At 36.7% G+C, this 25,352-nt stretch overlaps 1 protein-coding gene and 1 pseudogene across 7 annotated transcripts in view; both read left to right on the top strand.

Moving 5' to 3' along the window:
• Nucleotides 1–25,352, top strand: part of PPHLN1 (periphilin 1) — a 150,470-nt gene that overhangs the window by 68,596 nt on the left and 56,522 nt on the right. For 5 of the 7 annotated variants that reach the window (XM_065934599.1, XM_065934595.1, XM_065934597.1 and 2 more), the window contains 3 exons: nucleotides 6,688–6,744; nucleotides 9,233–9,312; nucleotides 23,130–23,249. In XM_065934599.1, the coding sequence (XP_065790671.1) occupies nucleotides 6,688–6,744; nucleotides 9,233–9,312; nucleotides 23,130–23,249 (257 nt within the window). The remainder of the gene's footprint in view (nucleotides 1–6,687; nucleotides 6,745–9,232; nucleotides 9,313–23,129; nucleotides 23,250–25,352) is intronic. The other 2 variants (XM_065934596.1, XM_065934600.1) reach the window with 1 other exon arrangement.
• On the top strand, nucleotides 18,693–20,095 carry LOC136166127 (sorting nexin-4-like; annotated as a pseudogene).

The raw sequence follows: 25,352 nt of genomic DNA, 5'->3' as shown, positions 1-25,352 counted from the left end.
ATTTATTCTTTCTTTTCCTTCCTTTTAACTTTTTTTTTTTTTCCAAATAATAAGATTTTTAGTTTAACAATCTTCACTTAAGATCATTAGATTGTCTCCATTGTAGCTGTTGCTGGATTCCTGTATTTAACAAACATTTATCACTTGTCTGCTATTTCCAGAGCTAGGTAGAGTGGGGCTTCCAAAAAACATATTTTGGATATATGTGTATGAATGGCCTTGCAGAAGGTAAGAATCCCATTTGAAGGTTTTAAAACAACTATAGTCACTCAGCACATGCCTGATTGCTTAAAATATTCTTGGACTAGTTCCAGGTAATTGAAAGTTTTACTGTGGAGTTCAGTGTTAAAAGTTTGGTAACTTCTCCTTTCCTTCACTTCCTTCCTCCTCCCCTCACCCTTCAAGACTTAGCCTCTAAGTCTAATGTGTGCTCACATTCACAGACATAAATATCCATAATTAGCCAGATACCTTCTAGGGACATATGTTTTTAGACGTGTCTGACTTAAATCCAGATCTATTAGTAATTTGGTTAAGAGGAAGACAGTGTCTTTAGAAACAGATTTGAAGCCTTTTAAACAAAACCAGTAAAGTGGAAGCTGTAGGTCCTTCCTTAGATCTTATAGTGAAGCTGTTAAGTTATTTAAATTATTGGTGAATTAGCCTTGTTTTTTCCTTTTTTCCTCTAAAACAGATTTCTAGGGAGGTATCCTCAATCTGCATTTGGTCTGGTGGGTAGTGGCCAAAACTCTAAAATCTTGAGATGCAACATGGAGCCACAATGTGATGCAGCAGTCTGTGTGTCTCTGATACGCTTTTCCCATCCTTTCAGGTCTCTTTAGTATCTTGCAATGATGGAAAGATAACAGAAAATTCGAAGACTAAAATCTGGTGTGAATTGAATGAAATAGAGTGTACAAGTTTGTTAATGCCTTCATGTTTATTTTCTTAAGTCATTTACTTTGAAAGTGAAGTTCTTCAGTCAAGAAAAAAAGTTTTTTTTTTTTTTTCCTGGGAATGTTCTCTTAACAGATGGCTTTGGTTGATTCCTCAGCTATTGGGGCTGAACTGTTACAATGTTTTTCTTTACGCCTTTCATTAAATAGTTTTCAGGACAGTTACAGGAGATAATCTTCCAAAAAGTTAACAAAGTCTTAACTTTAAACAATAAATGGAAAAAGTAATTGTTATTTTACATGTTTGTGGTACTAGTTTTTGCTTTCAATATAAATCTCCCAAATATTGATTGTACCTTGTGTTTATTCAAAAAATAAAAAAGAGAGCTGAGAAATGTGGTCCTTAATTATCAGTCACTTAAACTGGGCTAATCTACCAGTAGTGGGTTAATTTAGTTTTCCAGTGGAAATTGAAATTTTGACAAAGATTTTAAATGTTTCTTTAAGTAACAGGTAAAAATAATTTTCTCGTTCTGTATGCTCTCATTTTGTTAATTTTTTTAACATATAGTGTTTTACTTTTCATACTTTTCAGACAAATTTTACTCATTTTAATGATCATTAATAGTTTGTCCATGGCAATCATTTTTGGACTAATTTTTCATAATTCTTCTGTGCATTTACTGTATCTCTTATGTGCTTAATTATAAGTCACAATGATTGTTACTTTTTCCTCTCAGTTGCTTATTTCCTGTTTTGTGCACCCATGTCCACCCATGTTATTTAATTTAATTTTTTCTTAGTGTTTGAGTTAAATCCTATAGAACTTTGTACTACCATAGGCTGATTATCTTCGTAAATCAGACTGTCTGCATCTTGTGTTCACATTTAAGAATTTTCTGCTGATGACTTAAGTGGACTAACCTGATCATAGCTATGACTATGATATATGATAATATTTTTTTCCTTATTATTGTTCATGTTTACGTGCCAACAGTATAGGTTGTCCTGGTTAGCCTCATTTCCTTTTCCCTTGTTTATTATATTATTATAGTTAAAATTGTTTTGTTATATGTACCATTTATATTTTTACTTGAAGTTTGTTTTTATTCTGAGTGATATAACCAGACTTTCCCTGTTTGTCAGCTCTCTCTTAGATATTTATTTCCTTTTTCTTTCCCCTCTCTCTGATGAATCCCGTTGTTTTCCTGTCTTATACTTTTGCTACTTACCTTCTGTTTAGGATATAGTGTTAATAATAACACCAGAGTCTCCCATATCAGTATGGAGACTTTTTGTTAAAGTACTTCCCTTGAAGCTTTCTACATTACAGGCCAGTCTTTCCTTTTTATATAACTCATTTAAAAAACAAACAAACAAACAAACATTAAAATCTTTTCTTGTAACAGCTACTTAATACTAGTTATTTTTCTTAAAGCCATAAAGATATTTCTTTTCATGTTGGAATCTTTTGCAAATTTGAAAAGTACCATCATAATCTCTTTGATTTTTTTTCCCCAGATTTAAATATATTTACTTCCTTCAGTGCTTCCTTTTATTAGACATGGTTTTCATACCTTTTACTTTCCTAGTTTTCTTTCTATTCCTTTTAAGTTGTGATGCCAGAAATGAACTTTTGTCAACCATGTTGTGTTACCAGCCCTTATTGAAACTGCAGGCAACTGCAATCTATGACATTTTCACATATAACAATATGAAGAAAAAAAAACAACCCTGCTGCTTATACTTTTTGTATAATGCATTTTGTTAATGCATTAAAAAATAGTCTAGGAATGCTGTATTTCATTTAATTAACTTTGGCTTGCAATTCTCTTCTATAAAGTTCTTAAAATCTCTTTAATGACTATGTACAGTAGCAGATAAAAGCAGTTTTGTTTTATCCATAAATGAAGTATACTTTATGTTTTGTATTAATCATTAATAATTAATTTGAGTAGCATAAGTTCTAATATAGAAACCTCTAGGCACATCCCTCTGTGGAACATGTATCTAAATGATTTGCTATTACTCAACCAGTTGTGATTCCCCATATTTTTTTTCTTTTCCACTTGAGAACCACAAAGCATTTCCTCTTTGGAAACAATAACATAAAGATTGCTTTGCTTTGTTGTGTAAATCTGTTGTGATTCCTAGGGATGATCCTCTGTGTACTTACAAACTCTTTGTTAATTCATTCTAAACATTTGCTGCAGGTTAATGTCAAATTTACCAGTGATGCTCATATATAAATCAGGCTTCCCTCATAGGTCAGTTGGTAAATCATTTGCCTGCAATGCAGGAGACCCGGGTTCGACCACTAGGTCAGGAAGATCCCTTGGAAAAGGAAATGGCAACCCACTCTAGCATTCTTGCCTGGAGAATCCCATGGACAGAGGAGCCTGGTGGGCTACAGACTATGGGGTCGCAAGAGTCGAATATGAGTTAGCGACTAAACCACTACCACCATGTGACATTTTGGTTGAATTTTTTAGATGTCATTACTGTGGAAGATTTACAGGTTTATTGCTTTTATTGGTCTGTATCTGATTTTATATAGCTCCGACTTTGGGTCCAGTCTTCCCTTATTTTCTTGAAATCAGCAGCCATTATTAAGAATGGAAGATATTTTAAAGAAAGACTTAACATTAATCAGTGTTTAATTTTGAAAGCACATCTTCCATGATAACTGAAAATGTACAGGAATTAAAAATACTATTTCAAGAAGAATATGTTTGGAAATTAGACTCTATTATTAAACTTCAGTTTAACAAGAAAGAAGACACATCTTAAGACCTTTTGCTGTGAATAAATTTGGAAGTCCATGTGAATTTTTGGATAATAGTTGAAATTCCAGTAAAATTTAGAGATTTAATTCTGCCTTTAGAAAGAAGGCTTTTCTGTGCAGGTGTAGAGTAATAATGGGAACATGGAAGTAGGCTTTACCATCAGATCATGTTTATTACACAGTAGGAACCTATTTTCTTATCTGCTGAATATAATAGTGTTTCTTAGCTTGGAAGTTACTTTATTTGTGTTCAGTACTCATAAATATTTTGGCCACCTGATGTGAAAAGCTGACTCATTGGAAAATATCCTTATGCTGGAAAAAATTGAAGGCAAAAGGAGAAGGGGGCAGCAGAGGACGAGCTGGTTGGATGGCGTCACTGACTCAGTGGACATGAGTCTGAGTAAAGTCAGAGATAGTGGAGGACAGAGAGCCTGACGTTCTGCTGTCAGTCCATAGGGTCACAAAGAGTCGGACCCTGTCTGGCAACTGAACAACAAAATTCGTAAAGTCATTCAACAAAAATGTACTTTACATAAAAGATTGCCAAGCAAGACAGATCCAGTCCTTGCCCTCTGAGTTTATAGCTAGAGAAGGAGACAGGTCATTTCATGGGAATAGACATTTTAGGTGATACCTGAAGAGTGGGCAGAAGTTGCTGGGAGGATGAAAGTAGAAAAGTATAGCTGGGATGAGCTGTTTCACGTGGAATTTAATCTTGGACTCTTTAACTGATCCAAGCTGTAAATGTGCTATTGAGTTAGATTCTACAGTATATTCTTTTTGTCTGAGAACCTGTGGTTTAATCACAGAGAGCTTTGGCTGTGAGTTTTCTGGGTGAATCCTAGGAGGTCAACTATAGCTTTCCTGGCACCTACCTGAATGATGGAGGTTCTGAAGCAATAGTCAAATAATGGCATTTTCATGTGTGTAGACATATATAGCATCCCTGTTTTAGGGTTTGTATGTTCTACCAGTAGCACACTTCCGTACTTTTTGGAAATTCACTTCCATGTGTTCATAGTTAATATGTCTTGATTTTAACTGGTTGGATCTCTTACTCCAAAAGTTGGTTATTTTGGGGAAGCAGTAGTGGTATAGAGATTTTTCTACCTCTGTGGTTGTTTGGTTGTCTTTTCTGTAGTTTTTTGGTGTCTTTACCACAAGGATCAGTTTTCTCGTGTTTCCTCCATTTTTCTGTTTCATGGCCTTTTTTTGGCCATGCCACGTGGCATGCGGGATCCTAACCAAGGATCACACCTTTGCCCCTTGCAGTGAAAGCACAGAGTCCTAACCACTGAACTGCCAAAGAATTCCTTGTTTCATAACTTCTTGAATAAACAAGTAGATCGCTGATAAATCATGCTCTTCCTAACCGAGAGCCCTAAATTTGCACATCTTCATCCATGATTCAGAGAAATGATTTCCTTAGCATCTTTGTAATCATCACATCTTCATTTGTTCATATCTTAATTTCTCTCTTAAAGCTTCAGGTATCAAAGGAGAGATTAATGTACTACCAGTGCTCTTGTTTGTTTTTTTATTGATAAGACTTTCAGAAATATCTAGTTTTACTCTTACATCAGGCACTGTACCAAGCATTTAATAGTTTGCAAGATATAGCCCTAACTTTATTATCTCTCCAGCGATACTTTAAAGTTTTTTTCCCTAGCAAAGTATTTTGTTCCTATATGAGTTATCAGTAATTAATAATGCTTGATTGGATGAGTCTGGTTAAGTTTATCAGTGCTTTCATCAGAACACATGAGCAAGAAAGTATGTTTCTGAAAGATTATCACATTTACAGCTACTATATTCAAAGAGACAGTGAATATTGTTAAATTCTTACAGACTTTTAGGTGTTTGTTGGAACACTGAGCTGCTTCTTAGGCTTTTATTTCACCTGCATGGGAAGAACTTTATAGTCTGTGGAACCAGTGTTTGAAATTCTTGTTCATTTTCTTCCTCACCATTTATTCTTTCACTCACCAGTATATTAACTGGGATTTTGATTTCCATATTGCCAACTTGAGAATTTTCTTTCCTAGTTTCTTTCCTTCATCCTACTTTAAAACTTATTATTTTTTTTTTCCAAGTCACAGCAAAGACAGGAATGTATTTGAGTCCTGTTGCCACATGGTCAGGTAGGGGTTAGTTTCTGCTTACAAGATCACATGTAAGATGAATTTGAGGTAATGGCCAAGCACCTACAGAGTAGCATTCTGTCCGTCAGAAATACAGAAGTACGAGTGAAAAGAGTGAGAGACATTTGTCTTGTTTTCTTAGTATTGATTGAAGCCAAATAAGAATAACAGAACAAAAAAGATTGAGGATAGGAGGAACATTCATATTTAAGGAGTAATAACCAACAAAGAAGAGAGAGAGAGGTAAGAAGATACCAGATGACAAGCAGAGAAGTACAAAGGCATGAAAGCAAATGGCAAAATATTAAGAACTTGTAATAGGCTACCTGTTGAGAACAAGTCAGAACAACTCCTTGCAGATAGTCATCGTATGACCTGGTAACTGGTATGATGTACCATGAAAACTTTCTCAAGTGTCTTTTTTGATTTCTAGAGGTGATTGATCTTTTGCTCTTGGTTTTTTGGTACCATTTTTTAATCCTTTATATATTTACTTTATGGAGGAGACTAGATTAGGTGCTTATACTGATGAGTAAGATGTGTGATACCTGTCTTTAACTTTTTGTGTCTTATTATACGGTCCTTTTTTCGTTACTCTCTGGCCATGCTATCCTTGGTTAGCCTTGTTTTCATCCACCATTGTTGGACCGATTCTTAACAGTTTTTCTCCTATTTTGTTATTTATTTCTCTTTAGTGGTATTTGCTCAGGCAGCCCAACTTGAAGACAGGGTAGGAAAGATGTTAGGGTTACCAGCAAATGCTCAGAAGTTCCTGTTCTCGTTATTCCTACTTCTGGGTCCTTTTGTTCCTCCTGGGCACAGAGGTGCCCGTGTTAATTCCTCCCTGCCCACCTTTCCCTAGAGCCCGTGCGTGCTGGTGCCTGCTACAAACGGCAGAATGAAGGAAAGCCAGAAAGAGGTGAGTTTTGAGCTAGATTTTGGTTTGGGATTGTGAAGGGTGGGGGGTTATAATTGATAGTGGTTATAGAAGTGGGTAAGTGTATAAATTCTTCCGTTAGTCTACTATGGGAACCAGAGTTGAACAACAGCAGACTCACGTCGTAGAATTTGGGTAGATAAGTGGGTTTGTTGTCTAAGCTAGCCTACTCCTGGTTAGAAACAGCCGCCTCAGAGGAGGCTGAGATCTGTAGAAGAGACACTGGCAGATAGAATCTAACAGCAGTAGGGTCAGGACATTTCTATTTATTGTTTTTGTGCTTTTTCTGCTGCCATCTGTATCATCCTTTTTCTTTTATCCTTTGCTTCTTGCCTGTCCTTCCCCTTCATGTACCTGGTAAATGTGAATATATGTTGATATTTGATCAGCCACTGCGCTGTCCTGCAGTGTTCCTTTGCTTCCGCACAGTGAGATTGGTAGAAATCGGCCTAAATTAGCCTCATGCAGCTAAAATGATGCGAGCTCCCGAGACAACACTTGGGCATCATACTGGGCGATCCTGGGTGCTGGTGTTTTATTTGTAAGGGAAATGCTGAATAAGAGGTTAACAGCTGCCTGTGAAAGCTTTTATTTTTTTTTTTTGTGGCTATGTTTAGCTTCTGTGTGCCAGAATTGAGCCTGTAATTATGCTTTTAATTAACATAGTGTGCTGTACTGATTGGTCCAGTTCTTCATCTTTGAAGGAAATATTTATCTGAATACACTGAAGAGGTCATTGTGCCCTAAGGGTAGAAAAAGTAGTTCATCTCTTCACTACTTTTTGAGCAACTACTCTTTTCTTAAAGGCAGGCCTTGGGTATTCAGAAAAAAGGGAAAAAAAAGCTTCTCTAGGAGCTTTAGATGTGATGGGATAGACTCACACTGTCACATTATGATGTGGGATTTGCCATGTACAGTGGAAATTCAGTAGGGAATGACTAAATAAACCATGTTCTTAGTCATTTGGGGATACAGTGATGATTGGTATCCTTTTACTTTTGACTTTTAAGGTCTGTAAGAACTTTTAAACTTGCTTAGTATGAAAGTCTCTTAATGGTACCACAAGTTAAAAGATGCTAAAATTCTGTCTTTATAAAGACTATTGGAGCTTCAGAGTTGGAGTACTGTACCTCTAGTAGGGGAGTCTTCAACCTCAGCTCTATTACCATTTGAGGCTGGATCGTTCTTTATTGTGGAGGTCTGTTCTGTGCATTTGTAGGATGTTTAGCAGCATCCCTAACCTCACTTTGTCATGTGCCAATGACACGCATTTGAGATGATCAAAAATATCTTCACACACTACCACATGTTGTGGGTGGGGAGAGGTGTAGAGGTGTCTTGAGAAAGCTTTTCCAGGTCTTTCGGACATTGGAAAGAGATGTTATTTACTACTTCTCCAGGTGGTTGGAAGCCCTTGAGCCTCCAGGTCCGTCCTTAGCTATCGTGACCACAGCAGGAAGAACTTAGGAGGCTTTTTGACTGAAGCTGGCTTTGCATCAGTTTGAAGGTCATTTGTCTCTGCTTTTGCTCTTGACTGCTTTCCTGGCCTTAAACTACTATCCAACCTTGACCAATTTCTGTGCCACTTCAAACTTGATGTTGCTTTTTCTTCTCCCCATAGTTAAAGTTTCCTAGCCCTTGAAAGCAGAGGATATATATTACATTTGACACATAGTCAATTTAATGAAATGTTTTTCTATTAGTAACAGCTCACTGTTATTTTAAAAATTATGTTTAGCTAAGCCTTTTTTGTTGTTTTTTTGCTGTTGTTGAACTGGCTAAAGTAATGTTTAAGTTTATTTTCTGGCTTAAATTTCCATAAAAACAATAATATATACATAGAGCACTTTGGGAGTGTCTAAAGATAAAGGCTAGTGACTTTATTTCATATGGATTTATTTTTAATCATTTAGTATATATTTGAGCACTTATATCAGGTAGTGGATTAGTGCTGTATTACAGTGTTCTAGTTTTTATTTTTATTGTTTTAAACATTTCATGAATACCTGCTAAATTCCTACGTGTCTTTCTCTTGAGCTTCTGCATAATTAGCTAATAGTTAACTAATTCTCTTTTGTAGTATTTATATAATAACCTCTGTTGGATTTTTATTGTGTGTGATGCATTAAAAGTTAGTTTTTCAGAATTTGGAAGAGGGAGCATTTATGATTTTAAAATGGTTTTGCCTTTCCTCAAGTCTTCTTTGTTGTTCCATGTTTGCTAACTGGCACTGGTATGACCTAGACTGCCATAATGTGTACAGTCCTTTGGTTCTAGGTTATTTGAAATTTTCAATGGTGCCCAGCCTCTAAGAGAGATTTAGATATTAACAAATTTAATTTAATAATGTAATAAAGATTTCAGTACTAAAATAAACATATGATCTCTGTCCTTTATTTATTCTCTTACAGAATCAGTCTAGTTGAAAACAAATGAGCTAGAAAATTGCATTTTATATTTTCTTATATAGGTAAAGAAAGACCTGTTCAGCCTTTGAAAACATCAAGAGACACTTCACCCTCAAGTTCTTCAGCAGTTGCTGCAACAAAGGTTTGTTGTATTTCTAAAATTAATTTAAAGAGGAATTACAAAGTAGATGAGATAGACTGTTTAGTACAGTGCTTTTATTCTTTACTGTCATACCTAATGGGGGTAATTTGCTGCATTAAAATCTTCAGTTTTAAGTAACCATACTTGAAAGTAGCCACTAGAGTAAATGAGCAGTTTTCTCATAGAATTATTTCCACAGATTATGCTAAAATTAGTATCTACTGTATGCCTTCTCATCTTGACAATAGCTGAGTGGGAATGAATATTTAGATGGTGTGTATTTGAGAGAATATGCTTTTATTTTGGAAGTGACCTAACAGAGACCTAACATTTATTGTATAATTACTTGATTCTTGATAATATATTATATATTTTCTTCTGTTATTAATTCATATAAAAATTCCATGATGTAGGTAAGTATATTTCCATTCTATATAAAAGGCTCAGAAGTTAAATAATTTTCTCAAATTATTTCACTGATGAGTTATCCCCAGCATTTAGGAATACCTATACTTCTCAAGCTCTTCCAAAAAATAAAAGAGGATCAAACACTTCCAATATTGTTTTATGAGACTAGCATTCCAAAATCAGACAAGGACATTATAAGAAAAGAAAATTACAGGCCAATATCTCTGATGAAGATAGATGAAAAATCTCTTAGTCAGAATTTATCAAATCAAATTCATCAGCACATGATCAAGTGGGATTTATTCTAGGCTTGCTAGGATGGTTCAGTATCTGCAGATCAATCAGGGTGATGCTGATTGGTAGTGTAGTGTGATACACTACATTAATAAAATGAAGGATAAAAATCATAGTATCACCTTTACTAGATGCAGAAAAAGCATTGGACAAATTTTAATATAGTTTGATAAAAAGTCAACAAAAAGGGCATGAGGGAACATCCCTCAACAAAATAAAGGCTATATTTGTCAAGCCAACAGCCAACATCAATGTCAAGGGCAGAGAGCTGAAAGCATTTACTCTAAGATCAGGAACAAGATAAGGATGCCCAGTCTCACCAGTTTTATTCAACATAATATTGGAAGTCCTAGCCAGAGCAATTAGGCAAGGAAGAGAAATAAAAAGCATCCAAATTGGAAAGCAAGAAGTAAAACTGTCACTGTTTTTGGATTACATGATACTACATGTAGAAGACACTGAAAAAGAAATAAAAGCAAACATAAACAAGTGGGACCTAATTAAACTTAAAAGCTTTTGCAAAACAAAGGAAACCATTAAGAAAATAAAAAGACAACCTACAAAATGGGAGAAAATATTTGCAAATGGTATGACCAACAAGGACTTAATATACAAAATATATTAATAGTTCATACACCTCAATATCAAAAAACAGGCAGAAGACCTGAATAGGAATTTTTCCAAAGAAGATATACAGATGGCTAATAGGTACATGAAAAGATGCTCAACATTGCTAATTATTAGAGAAATGCAAATCATAACCACAATGAGCTATTGCCTCACACCAGTCAAAATAGCTGTCAACAAGAAATAACAAATGTTTGAGACTATATGGAGAAGAGGAAACGCTTTTGTGCAGTTGGTGAGAATGTAAATTGGAAAACAGTATAGGGATTCCTCAAAACAAAAAACAAAACAATAACTGTCATATTATCTAGCAGTCCACTTCTATGTATATAAGCAAAGTAAATGAAAACAGAGTGAACACATGGCAACTCCGAGAGTGCAAGGAAGCTCTGCACCCCTTTAGCCTTGCTTAAGCATCTTTTTATCATAAACTGCTTCCCATTAGCCACAAAATTCATCCTATGTGTCAAGACTGGAAGGAGTGCAGCATCTGTCTGTCAGGATGCTTTCATTTGCTCATATGGCCACTTGCTCATACCAAGGAAAGGCCAAGGTGGCAGAGTAGAAAGACCCTAAACCCATCTCCTCATAAGCATAGCAAAATCACAGTTTTCTATAGAACAATTTTCTGTAATTTTCAGTCATTGATGAGAAAGAGTGGGACCTACCAGAAAAGATCTTATGCAACTAAAGACAAAAAGAAGGAACCACAGTGAGAGAAGTAGGAAGAATGGACTCATGATATGATTAAGTCCCATACCCTCCAGGTCGGCAACCCATGGAAGATAATAATATTGCAGAAGTCCTGCCACAGGAGTAAGAGTTCTGAGTCCTACGTCAGGCTCCCAAGCCCAGGGTTCTGGCACCAGGAAGACAAGCTCCTAAAGCATTTGGCTTTGAAGACCAGCAGCACTTAATTGCAGAAAAGGCCCACAGAAGTGGGGGAAATAGACCCTTCACTCTTAAAGGAGGCACACAAAACCGCACGCATACCAGGACACAGAGCGAAAGAAATAGTTTGATAGGTGCCTGTGCAAGACCTACCTGCTGGTCCTGGAGAACCTCCTGGAGAGGCAGGGAGCAGCTGTGGCTCACCCTGGAGACCTGGACACTGGTGGCAGACATGTTGGGGAGCATTCAAATACACGAGCCCTGTTGCTGGCTGCTACCATCTTGGCTCATTGGCACCAAGATCTGGCCCCATGCCGCAGCCTGCAGGGGTCAGTGCTGGGATTCCTCAGACCAAACAACAAACTGGGCAGGAACACAACCCCACCCATCAACAGACAGGCTCTCTAAAGACTTCTTGACCCTATATCCACCTCTAGACATGCCCTTGGACATGTCCCTATCCAGCAAAGGGCCAAGAACCAGCTCTAACCACCAGTGGGCAGGCACCAACTCTTCCCACCAGAAAGCCTGTACTGGCCTCTAGACCAGCCTCACCCAATGGGGGAGAGACAGCATAAGCATCCAGCCTACTCTGGGACCATTTGTGCCCTCGCCTTGACCACAGCAGGCCAACACAGCCTTCTGGACGCCCCAGACACCATACACAGCTGTTTTAGGAGCTGACCTCCCCTCACCTCAGTGACCAGAAATGAGCTCTGGGATCCCTGGATGCTGCAGCCAGACTCCAGAAATTAGTTCTGCCTGCCAGGAGTCTGGCATTAACCCCAGGATCTGACCTCACCTGCCAATGGGTGGGCAATAGCTCTAGAGTCTTCAAAACCGTAAACCTGCTCAGTAGCGAGCCAGCACTAGCTCCAGGGCCCCCTAGGATTCTGCAACCAGCTGCCTTGTGACCGGGTACCACTAAATAGTAGCCAGCAGCATCTGAACAAGACAGGGCCTGGCAACCAACTGGATTAGGGGCCAACCAAGTCTACTAGACATCCCACATAACCAGCCCACCATAACAGAAGGACCCATGCAGCCTTATTAAGGGGAATGCTGAGAGCATATAGCTTAGGTGATGACACTGCTAGGACACATAGGATATCTCCTGGAGAACGCCACTTCTCCAAGGCGGAGAAACGTCACTGACCTCTCACATAGATAAAAATACAGATAGCAGATTGGACAGAATGAGGCAGCACAGGAATATGTTCTAGACAAGATATAACCTCAGAAGAATTTAAGTGAAGATTGGCAGTCTACCTGAAAAAGAGTTGTGATCGTAAAGATGATCAAAGAACTTGGGAGGGGAATAGATGCATAGTGAGAAGTTAGAAGTTTTTTTTTTTAACAAACAGAAAATATAAAGAACAACCAGAGATGATGAATACAATAACTGAAATGAAAAATACACTAGAATGAATTAATATTAGATTAAATGATACAGAAGAATAAATCAATGAGCTGGAAGAGAAAGTAGTGGAAATGACTGCCAGTGAATAGAACAAAGACAAAAAGAGACCTCTGGGACCACATGAAGCACATTAATATTCACATTATAGGGACCTCAGAAGGAAAAGAGAGAGAAAGGACCTGAGAAAATTAAAGTGAAAATATTAAAAGCAGCAAGGGAAATAACAGCAAATAGCATGCAAGGAACCTCCCATAAGACTATGGGACCTGATTTTTCAACAGAAATTCTGCAGGCCAGAAGGGAGTGGCACAGTATTTTTAAGGGAAGGGGAAAACCTGCAACCAAGAATACTTTGGGGATCCCTGGTGGCCCAGTGGTAAAAAAAAAAATCCACCTGCTAACTCAGGAGACATGGGTTCGATCCCTGGGTCGGAAAGATTCCCTGGAGAAGGAAATTGCAACCCACTCCAGTATTCTTGCCTGGGGAATTCCATGGACAGAGGAGCCTGGTGGGCTGCAGTTGATGAGGTCACAAAGATTGAACACGACTTTGTGACTAAACAGCAAAAGGATACTTTACCCATTAAGGCTCTCATTCAGATCTGACAGTGAAATCAAAAGCTTTACAGGCAAGCCAAAACTAAGGGATTCAGCACCACTAATCCAGGTTTAAAACAAATGTTAAAGGAACGTCCCTAGGTGGGAGAAAAGAGACCACCTCAGGAACAAGAAAATTATGAAATGAAAAAGCTTACCAGTAAAGGCAAACATAATATAAAGGTAGGAAATCATCTGCACACAAAGCTAGTAGGGTGGTTAAAAGACAAAAGCAGTAAAATCATCTGTATCCACAATAAGCAGTTAAGGGATACAAATTAAAGACAGCAATCATGAAGTGAGGAGAGTACAAACATAGGGCCTTAAAAATGTATTTGAAATTAAGAGATCAGCAACTTGATATATTGCTATAAAGAGATCTCATTATAAGCACAAACTAAAAAGCTCTATAAAATATATAGAGACAAAAAAAGAAAAATCCAAACATAATACTAACAATAGTCATCAAATCACAAGAGAACAAAAGAAGAAAGGGGGAAAAAAGACCTAAAACAGCAGTAAAAATTGCAGTAAGAATATACATATTGTTAACTATCTTAAATATAAATAAACTAAATGTTCCACCCAAAGACATAGGTGGCTGCATAGCTACGATAAGGCCCATCATATGCTGTGTACAAAAGACCAACTTCAGGTGTAGAGTTACATACTGACTGAAAGGGAAGGGATAGAGAAAGGTATTCCCTGCAAATGGAAATTAAAAGAAAGTTGGAGTAGCAAATACTTATATCAGACAAAATTGACTTTAATGAAGACTAACAGGAGACAAAGAAGGACACTATATAGGGATCAAAGGGCCAGTCCAAGAAGAAGATATAACAATTGTAAATATGTATGTACCCAACACTGGAGGAACTCAGTGTATAAGGCAAATATTAAAAGACACGAAAGGAAAAATTGACAATTATGGTAGGGGAGTTTAACACCCTACTTATTAGGTTGGTGAAAAAGTAATTGTGAATTCGGACAATGAATTTTAAATTGTTATAACTAGGCTCAAACACATTTTTATTAATCAAAATAGAAACCATTACAGTCAACACATTTTTGCCAGCAAGAGATAAGTTTGTTAATTCCTGGAGCATAAAATCCATGCTTCAGGATTCAACAAATTCTTGGAAACCACTTTCTGCCTCCTGTTTGTTGTGGAAGCTTTGGAGCTGCTTCTTGGTCTAACCACTGAGCTGGTCATCACCGGTTGTATGAAATCCACTTTTTTTCACATCACAATCTGATCTAGAAATAGTTAATGGTTGTTTCGTAGAATAAGAGAAGATGACACTTCAAAATGACATTTATTTATTATTTGGTCAGCTCATGAGCCACCCACTTATTGAACCTTTTCACCTTTCCAATTTGCTTCAAATGCTGATTGACCATACAGTAGTTGACGTTAAGTTCTTTGGCAACTTCTCATGTAGTTGTAAGAGGATCAGCTTTGATGATCCTCTCAGTTGGTCGTCAACTTCCAATGACTGGCCACTGCACTCCTCATCTTCAGAACTCTTGTCTCCTTTGCAGAACTTCTTGAACCACCACTGCACTGTGTGTTCATTAGCAGTTCCTGGGCCAGATGTGTTGTTGATGTTGTGAGTTGTCTCCAATGCTTTCCTTTGAACTCAAATAAGAAAATTGCTTGAATTTGCTTTGTGTCTAACATCATTTCTCTAGTCTAAAATAAATATAAAATTAGCAGCAAGTAATAAGTCAGTAGCAATAAAGCATAAAGCAAGAAATGCACATTAAAATGATGTATAACATAACCACATTTAAGAATGTATTCCAGTATCAAATTGCAGAGTTCAACAGTGCAAAACCAAAATTACTTTTGCACCAACTTTAATGCATTAGTGGACAGATTATCTAGACAGAAAATCAGTAAGGGAACACAGACCTTAAATATAATACATTAGACAAAATGGACTTGATTGATATTTATAGAGCATTCTTTCTGAAAGCACCAGAATGCACATTTCAAGTGTAAATGGCACATTCTCCAGAATGGATTGCTAGCTAGGCCATAAAACAAGCCTTAGTAAATTTAGGAATATTGAAATCATATCACGCATCTTTTCTGACCACAAGGATATGAGAGTAGAATCAACTACAAGAAAAAACCTACAAAAAACACAGACACATTGGAGGCAAAACAGTAAGCCACTGAAGAGCCAGTGGATCATTGAAGAATTCAAAGGAAATGAAAACAATATCTCAGGTAGAGATCTGCTTTTTTTCTTTTTTTTGGACTGTGCTGCATGGCTTGCAGGATCTCAGTTCCCCGACCAAGGATTGAATTCATGCCACAACAGTGAAGGCCTGAAATCTTAAACACTAGGCCACCAGGGAACTCCCTTGCATTTCTGTGTTCATTGTAGTGTTATTCTCTATAGCCAAAATGTGGAAACAGCCTAACTGGTCCTCAATGAATGAATGGATAAAGGAAGTATGGTGTGTGTGTGTGTGTATAATTTATATATATATATATATATATATATATATATATGTTTATATATATATGAATATTGTTCAACCATGAAAAAGGAGGACATCCTACCATTTGTGACAACATGGATGGACTTTGAGCGCATTATGCTAAGTAAAATAAGCCAGACGGAGAAACATGAGTATTGCATGATCTCACTTATATGTGGAATCTAAAGAAGGCAAATTCACAAGAAGGGTGCTTACCAGCTTCTGGAGGATGATAGGCAAGGAGAACTGTTGTCAGAGATTATAAACTTGAAGCTACAGTGTGTATCAGTTCTGGGTATCTAATGTATAACATAGTTTTGTAGTTAACAATACTCTTGTTATAATTGAAATTTGCTAATAGATTTTTAATGTTCTAACTACGAAGAAGAGATACCAATCATGTGTCATCATGCAAGTGTTAGCTAATACTATGGCTGTGATTATTTTGCAATGAAACAAGTAGGTATATATCTACATTTTATGGAAGGGCTTAGGTGTTAAATAATTTTCTCAAGGACATAACTAGTCTTCGCTGCATCATTCTTCACAGGCCTTCCTTTCCAGCATTTCTAAATGTGTTGAAAAGATGATTCATAGTTCTGATCCTCAAAATTTAAAATTTGTGGTGTTGCTGAGATTCTCTCCACCAGCCTACCACATTCTTTCTCTTTCCATGACTGTTGTTACTTCTGTTCTCTTTTTTCTCCACTTCTTTTTGGTTTCTATCTTTAGTATGTCTAGCTTTTCTGTAAGAATAGATAGCATCTGGTGGGCCATGCTGATGTTCATAGGGTATCTGCTTCTCTGCCTCAAATGAAAAAAGAAAAATGTGTTTTTTTTGGCGACTTGTGTCTTTGGAGCTTTCCCAGAAGTCTGAGGATGCTAGAATGCTGGATTTTGAATAGAAAAGATTGATTTTTTTTTTTTTTTTTAACCGTATCAAGGGTTCTTTACCCGTCTGAAACACTGGCTTGTTTTTTTGTGTGTTTGGTTATATAGGAAAGAATGAAGAGTAAAAATAGTGCTTACCCATAATTTAAATATTATGATATTTGAGATACTTATTTCCCTTTAACTATAATATGGTGCTTCAGATTCTAAAAGATGATGCTGTTAAAGTGCTACACTCAGTATGTCAGCAAGTTTGGAAAACTCAGCAGTGGCCACAGGACTGGAAAAGGTCAGTTTTCATTCCAATCCCAAAGAAAGGCAGTGCCAAAGAATGTTCAAACTACCACACAATTGCACTCATCTCATACTCTAGCAAAATCATGCTCAAAATTCTCCAAGCCAGGCTTCAACAGTACGTGAACCGAGAACATCCATATGTTCAAGCTGGATTTAGAAAAGGCAGAGGAACCAGAGGTCAAATTGCCAACATCTGTTGGATCCTAGAAAAAGCAAGAAATTCCGAAAAGCATCTGTTTCTGCTTCATTGACTATGTTAAAGCCTTGACTGTGTTGATCACAACAAACTATGGAAAATTCTTCAAGAGCTGGGAATACCAGACCACCTTACCTGCCTCCTGAGAGATCTGTCTGCAGGTCAAGAAGCAACAGTTAGAACCAGATGTGGAACAACGGACTGGTTCCAAATAGGAAAAGGAGTACTTCAAGGTTGTATCTTGTCACCCTGCTTATTTAACTTCTATGCAGAGTACATCATGCAAAATGCCAGGCTGGATGAAGCACAAGCTGGAATCAAGATTGCTGGGAGAAAGATTGCTGCATATCAATAACCTCAGATACACAGATGATACCACCTTTATGGCAGAAAATGAAGAACTAAAGAGCCTCTTGATGAAAGTTAAAGAGGAGAGTCAAAAAGCTGGCTTAAAACTCAGTGTTCAGAAAACCGAAGATGATGGAATCTGGTGTCATCACTTCATGGCAAATAGATGGGGAAACAATGGAAACATTGACAGACTTTATTTACTTGGGCTCCAAAATCACTCTAGATGGTGACTGCAGCCATGAAATTAAAAGACACTTGCTCCTTGGAAGAAAAGCTTTGACAAATCTAGATAGCATATTAAAAAGCAGAGACATTACCTTGATGACAAAGGTCTGTCTAGTCAAAGCTGTGGTTTTTCTAGTAGTCATGTATGGATGTGAGAATTGGATCATAAAGAAAGCTGAGTGCCGAAGAATAGATGCTTTTGAACTGTGGGGTTGAAGAAGACTCTTGAGAGTCCCTTGGACAGCAAGGAGATCCAGCCAGTCCCTCCTAAAGCAAATCAGTCATGGGTGTTCATTGGAAGGACTGATTTTGAAGCTGAAACTCCAATACTTTGGCCACCTGATGCGAAGAGTTGATTCATTGGAAAAGACCCTGATGCTGGGAGGGATTGGGGGCAGGAGGAGGAGGGGATGACAGAGGATGAGATGGTTGGGTGACATCACAGACTCTATGGACATGAGTTTGAGCAAGCTCTGGGAGTTGTTGGTGTACAGAGAAGTATGGCGTGCTGCTGGCCACGGGGCCACAAAGAGGCAGACACGACTGAGCGACTGAACTGAGCTGAGTAATGTGATGTGAATATAAGTTACAGCATGGGACTTTGTATGTGACGAAATATTTTTTAGCCATGAAATCCAACCCCAGCATGGCAGCTTAGTCGCACTGTGTCTCTTGTGCCGAACTGTAGCCATGGAGCAAGCAGCTCCTGACCCTGGGCAACTTTTGCAACGTGCACACCTCAAGCCTGTGGCCCACCCCAACCATCCACTGTGGTGGATGAGGACGCATAAGGAATGAGGGCCCTGGGGATGGCGGGGTAACACAAATTTGATTTTGGTTCAGGAAGATAGGAATTAGTGTTTCTGAAGCAGAAAAGTGAGCTGGAAGAAATGCCATGAACATGCAAGAAACGTCAACTGTTTACCTCATTATAACAAGATTGGTTGAACATAGTGATCATTAGAGTGTTCTGATGGACTCACTGTGGAGGCAGCATGAATCTGAGTTGTTGAGAAACTACCTTTTAGTTTACTATTCACATATTGTTGTCCCATCTCTACCAGAAAAAAAGGGCAGAATTTGCTTGGCATATACTCTTTGCTGACAAAATGAACCTGAATTTGTGGACAGACATGGAATCAATTTAGAAAACTTCCTCTTCAGAATTGGTTCACATCCCATCCTTTGTAGAGACAGGCTCTTCTGTTTTTAACAGAGGACTGTAACTGGAAGGAGACTGTAAATGTAACTGGATTTCAGCTGAAAGCAGACTCAGGTTGAAAATGCTTTAATGCAACATTCAGAGTGAAAAACCCAGACAAGAGATTTACTGAATTAAAGCACTGCAGTGATGAACTACAGTCTGTTATCTCTTATCTTCTTTGAGTCAGAGCTAGAGTAGTAGATTGATTGCATATTGTATGTAAAGTGCATGGAGATTATGGACAGGTTTTCAGTGAGTGACGTGCCACAGTGATGGACTGTGATGGGTGATGGACTGCAGAGTGCTGGTCATCACATGGATGTGCATGCATCTTCTGTTGATGATATTTTGGAAAATAAGGAACATTATGCAGATCAGTTAAAGGAGTATCCTTTTCATACAGAAGCACTGTAGGTGTGTGCAGGAAACCTGACTTTATATAGTATGACTTGGAGATGGCTGCTAAGAACTTAGCATCCAAGAAGCAGCAACATGAGGAACTCGCTGCCAGGACCTTGAGAACATTTTCTTTGAAGGGAATGACTATCAAGCTTTTTGGTCAAGAAAATCCAGAGCAAAGAGAAGCCAGAATAAAGATGCTAGAAGAACGAATAAGTGAAGGAGAACAACAACTTAAGTCTAAAAGTCTGGAAAGCAGAGAATTTGTCTTGGGTTGATATTTAATGCTTGGGCTGATATTGAATGCTTCAAAGAACAAAAGAACTGTGATTTAAAGGAGGCCTTCATAAGCTTTGCAGTCATGCAGATCAGTATGTGCAAAAAGGGAATTAATGTTTGGACCAGTGCTAAAGAATGCTTTAGCAAGATGTAGTCCTGTGAAATGAATTTCTCTTCAATTGAAGTACCCCAAAACAGAAGCGCAAGTAAATAAAAAAAAATTCAAGTTGTTACCCAGCATACACAAAAATACATAGTAAGTTGAGAAATTCAACTTTCTTTGATTTGGTTGTAGTTGTATTAACATAGCACAAAAGGATGTGTTTTAATGAAGATTAAATATTATAATTTGAGGTTTGGGGGACTGTTGCTGATTCTAAAATGTTAATTAGATAAAATAGCCAACAGATTGTTGCTTCTGAACTAGTGACTGAATATCAAGGTATTAGGTCATTTCCAGATGTTCGTTTCAGTGCCTACTGCTTCAGATCTGCTCATGTGGGGAGTTTTTTCCCCCTAAGATTGAATTCTTATCTTGATTTGGTAAGACCCACTAATCTCTCATAAGGGGTTAGTTTTTCTTGCCTTATAGTTGAGCTGGTTGGTTTGATAAAGTTCAGCTGAAACTTAGTGTAAAATCTTAAGTTATTTCTTCCACATTCATTAATGCCTCCAAACATTACATGCACTAAGACAATGCCTTCAATGTATATTTTACCAGAGTTTTGATACTGGTCAAAAATTTTATACTCACAACAAAGAAGAGTCAACTTTTTAGACGTATAGTGGAATAATACATTGTTAGGATCTAGGGATTGCTATATAGAAAGTTTTGAGTATGTTAAATATAAGCATTAAATTCTCAAATAATTTTTAGCCTCATTGATGAGCCTAAGTTTACTCTGCTTGGCCCTCTACACATGGTATTTCAGGGTACAAGATGTAGCATTTCAGTGTATAAGATATATGTAGTGAACATATGTGTTAGGTCTTTATTATGAACATCCTTTTTTATTGCTTGGCAGTAATTTTTATAAAGATAAATTATATTGCTTTTGTGTGTGTGTTTTTATGGTATATATTCAGAAGCCAAGCATCCTTGGTATGTTGCTAGCTTTGCAGAACCCTATGTGTATACTCATTATTACTGATTATGTAAAAATTATGTTTGAAATGTTGCCGAATTTTTTGCTGTTTGCCAAACTTATGAAATAAATAAATGAAGTATTGTGTTGATTTAAAAAAAAAATCCAACTCTAATGGATTTTAAGTTTTTTTTTTTTTTTTTAATGAATTGGAAAAGAACAGCTTCCTGTGTCCTTTTCCCAGGGTTTTTTTATTTTCTGTTTATTTTTTACATACTAGCTTTATTACCTAGATTTTCTGATACGGTGGAAGACTTTTTCTTTTGAACATTATGGTTGCTGTCATGTAGGAATAATTCTTCAGAGTTTATTTTCTGCTGTTTTAAGTTACTTTCAAATGAGAGTTTCTCAAGTGTATAGATTTAATAATGGTTGAATAGAAGGATTCATTTAAAAGATTTTGCTTCCTTCTTCGCTAGAGATAGCTTATAATGTTTTATTTTGTTTTGTTTTTGCTCTTTAACTTTCTCTTCAAAACAGGTACCAAAAAGAGGTATACATAAAAAAAAAAAAACACGTGTTTCTAATTGCTTAAAGAGCTTTTTAGTGTTATTAATAAGTAATATTATAATAAAGGCATAGCTTATATCTGTTAAATTTTAGGTATGGGTAGGGCTTTGGAGTAAGATGTTTAGTCTTACTCATTGACCATGGAAACACTCAATGTAGACACATTGTGACTATTTTCCAGTAAATATTACAGATGGTAATCCAGTTTTTTGGTGAATTGAATAAGGTATTGAAGGAGGTCAGGGCCTTACACATCTAGAAGACCTAGTTTTAAGTTCCAGTTTAACATTTATTGGTAACTGTGTATAAGTCAGTAACCTATTGACATTCAGTTTTTTGGTTTATAAGTTTGTGATGATAAAGTCTACCTAGCTACATTCATGGAATTCCATTTAATTAAAATACCTTATTTTTGGTTTGCGTATATGTACTTTATAAACAGTAGTATACGATAACTTGGATTTTTAAATTTTTTTTTCTACTTATAGTTTTACTATAGCAAAAGAATACAGATTAGAAAAAAGGAAGATACACACGGGGAAAGACTTGGAATGTCCTATAGATAGAGCTTCTAGTTGTCCTTTCTCTGTGGAGTCCAGGCCCATCACCTCCCCCAGCGACATACTCAAAACATATTGCCAATTCAGTAGCTTGCCTGATCTTCAGTCTCTAGAATTTTTATTGAGGCTTCATTTCATGAACATTATTTGTTGTATTGTTGCCCATATGGTTGAACTCAGTTTCCAGCTTCCTTTCCCAGAGCTTGAGTTGGTGTGTCTTTACCCAAAGCTCTGTTAAACCTTTAAGGGTTTGTCTTTTTGGCACTGCTAGCCAACATGGGGATTTTTACTGCCACTGTCATCCAGGGGAGGTATGTTTAGAAAGAGTGATAAGACTTTTCAGAAGTAAGACATAGAGATGAAATTGACCTACCAAGCATTACAGTAGATGCTTTCAGGTCTGTTACCTCTCTTGAGTCTCACGACCACTTTATTTGAGCATGAATATAATATTAGTAACCCCTATTTTGTAAATGAGAAAACCAAGGCTCACAGTATCATAAGATATGTATATAAAATCACCTACCCTCCCTAATGATGAAACTGCTATGCAAACCCAACCATAGCATATCTGAACTTTTCTGTTGTATTAATTAGGAATTTACCTTGATGAAATTTTGTCATTATTTATTTCATTGAATATAATTAAAGATTTAAAGTTGAACTCAGTGTAATGTCTATATAGTCTCAATATAATGTTGACATTCTATATAATGTCTATATACACTATATACAATTTGTAAATTATATATAGTGTATTAGTTAATTGTCAGTGTCTTTTGTTTCATTCATTAGATGTATTTCTAAAGCTTTATATAAATGAAATTATGAGTCATGTCTAGTCTATATGTCCCAAACAAAAGGCAACTTAAAGAAATTCTGTTTATTTTTGAAAAAGAATGTACTTGTTCTTTAAGTAAATTTGAAGGCTTATATGATTTTAAGCATTAAGTGGGATATACTTCCTGATGTATTTGAAATTTAAAAACCCTTGAGAATTGTAACAGAACCTTTCTTTTGTTTTTACTAGGTATTAGACAAACCCAGTAGGCTAACTGAAAAGGAACTTGCTGAAGCTGCAAGCAAGTGGGCCGCTGAAAAGCTAGAGAAGGCAGATGAGAGTAACTTACCCGAAATTTCTGAGTATGAGGTAAGGCATAATTTCTTCTTTATTTGTCTGGATTTTAAATTATAGATGAAATTTTGGTTTCTTCTAGTGTTTTAAAATGTATTTGGGGAAAATGTCCTCATGAATTACTAAATTTTACCACACATAGTAATAAAATGAATATGAATTACTCTGAATTCAGTAATTTTACTGTGTTTGAATGTCTCTTGTAGTTTAGAAGTGTAAGAATGGTATAAATGTGGAGTATTAGGAAGATGCAGTATTTATATATGCTGCTTTTATGAGCTTTTAAAAGTATTTCTAGAAATGCTAAGCCACAAGTCATAAATCAGTGAATTTAGAACAAAAATCTAATTAAACCTTGGATCTGGGTTATATTTATATTGCATGCTATACTCTATGCAAATTTTTTCATATATATCCCAAGAAATGCAATTATGCATTGTTTGGTCTACCTGTGATTTTTGATGAATCTTGAGTACCAAAAAATGGGAACATTTTTGGGTCCACAGAATATGCTTTATAAAATGTTTGCATTAAAATATTTGAAAATGTACTGAAAATTTTTTCTGTAACCTGTAAAAGAAATACAGATATTTCTTGGGCAAAGTTAATCTTCTAGATTAGGATTTATTACTAGAGAAGTTATTTTGACATGGCAGAGAATATAAAAATCTCTGTACCATGATAGATTATATTTGGAAGAGATTTCTGACTTTATATTTTTGAATGCCTTTTAAGAAAGGTCCTCTGATGGAAGAGATGAAATGTCAGAGTTCAGTGTGTAAATTATATACCTATGTGCATCTTAATACACTGTGGAAAGACCTGTCCAAAGGAACTAATATACACTGCTCATGGAAAGTACAGATCAGTACAAACCCTGTCAGTGCTTACAGAAATAGAGCCTTTCTCTTTTAAAATGCTGATGTGTCCTTGTCATTTAGCTATCAGTTTTTCTTACATAGGCTAAAGTTTCCTTATTACTGTAGAGATAGTAATAGATATTTATGCATATTCTCAAGTAACGGTGTCAAAAATATCAAGCTGTTTCTCTTTGGTACCTCTCTAGTGCTATTTCTTTCTTTCTTTCTTTTTTAATTTTAATTGGAGGCTGATTACTTTACAATATTATAGTGGTTTTTGCCATACATTGACATGTGTCCCCCATCCTGAACCTCCCACCCACCTCCGTCCCCATCCCATCCCTCAGGGTCATCCCAGTGCCCCAGCCTTGAGTGCCCTGTCTTATCCATCAAACCTGCACTGTCGATCTGTTTCACATATGGTAATATGCATGTTTCAATGCTATTCTCTCAAATCGTCCCACCCTCGCCTTCTCCCACAGAGTCCAAAAGTCTGTTCTTTACATCTGTGTCTCTTTTGCTGTCTTGGATACAGAATCATCGTTACCATCTTTCTAAATTCCATATATATGTGTTAATATACTGTATTGGTGTTTTTCTTTCTGACTTACTTCATTCTGTTTAATAGGCTCCAGCTTCGTCCACCTCATTAGAACTGATTCAAATGCATTCTTTTTAATAGCTGAGTAATAGTCTATTTGTATATGTACTACAGCTTTCTTATCCATTTGTCTGCCGATGGATGTCTTGGTGCTTCCATGTCCTAGCTATTGTAAACAGTGCTATGATGAACATTGGGGTACACGTGTCTCTTGGAATTCTGGTTTCCTCTGTATGTATGCTCAGCAGTGGGATTTCTGGGTCTTATTGCAGTTCTATTTCCAGTTTTAAAAGAATCTCCACACTGTTCTCCATAGTGGTTGTACTAGTTTGCATTCCCACCAACAGTGTAAGACGATTCCCTTTTCTCCGCACCCTCTCCAGCATTTATTGTTTGTAGACTTTTTGATGGCAGCCATTCTGACCAGCGTGAGATGGTACCTCATTGTGGTTTTGATTTGCATTTCTCTGACAATGAGTGATGTTTAGCATTTTTTTGTGTGTTTATTAGTCATCTGTATGTCTTCTTCAGAGAAATGTCTGTTTAGTTCTTTGGCCCATTTTTTGATTGGCTCGTTTGTTTTTCTGGAGTTTAGCTGCATGAGCTGTCTAGCGCTGTTTAAAAGCATGAAGAGTATTACATTTAATAGGGTCATTT

This window comes from Muntiacus reevesi, chromosome 4 (genome assembly GCF_963930625.1).
Source record: "Muntiacus reevesi chromosome 4, mMunRee1.1, whole genome shotgun sequence".
Taxonomy (NCBI): domain Eukaryota; kingdom Metazoa; phylum Chordata; class Mammalia; order Artiodactyla; family Cervidae; genus Muntiacus; species Muntiacus reevesi.
Note: the sequence above shows the minus strand (reverse complement) of the source record. Positions and strands in the feature narration are given on the sequence as shown.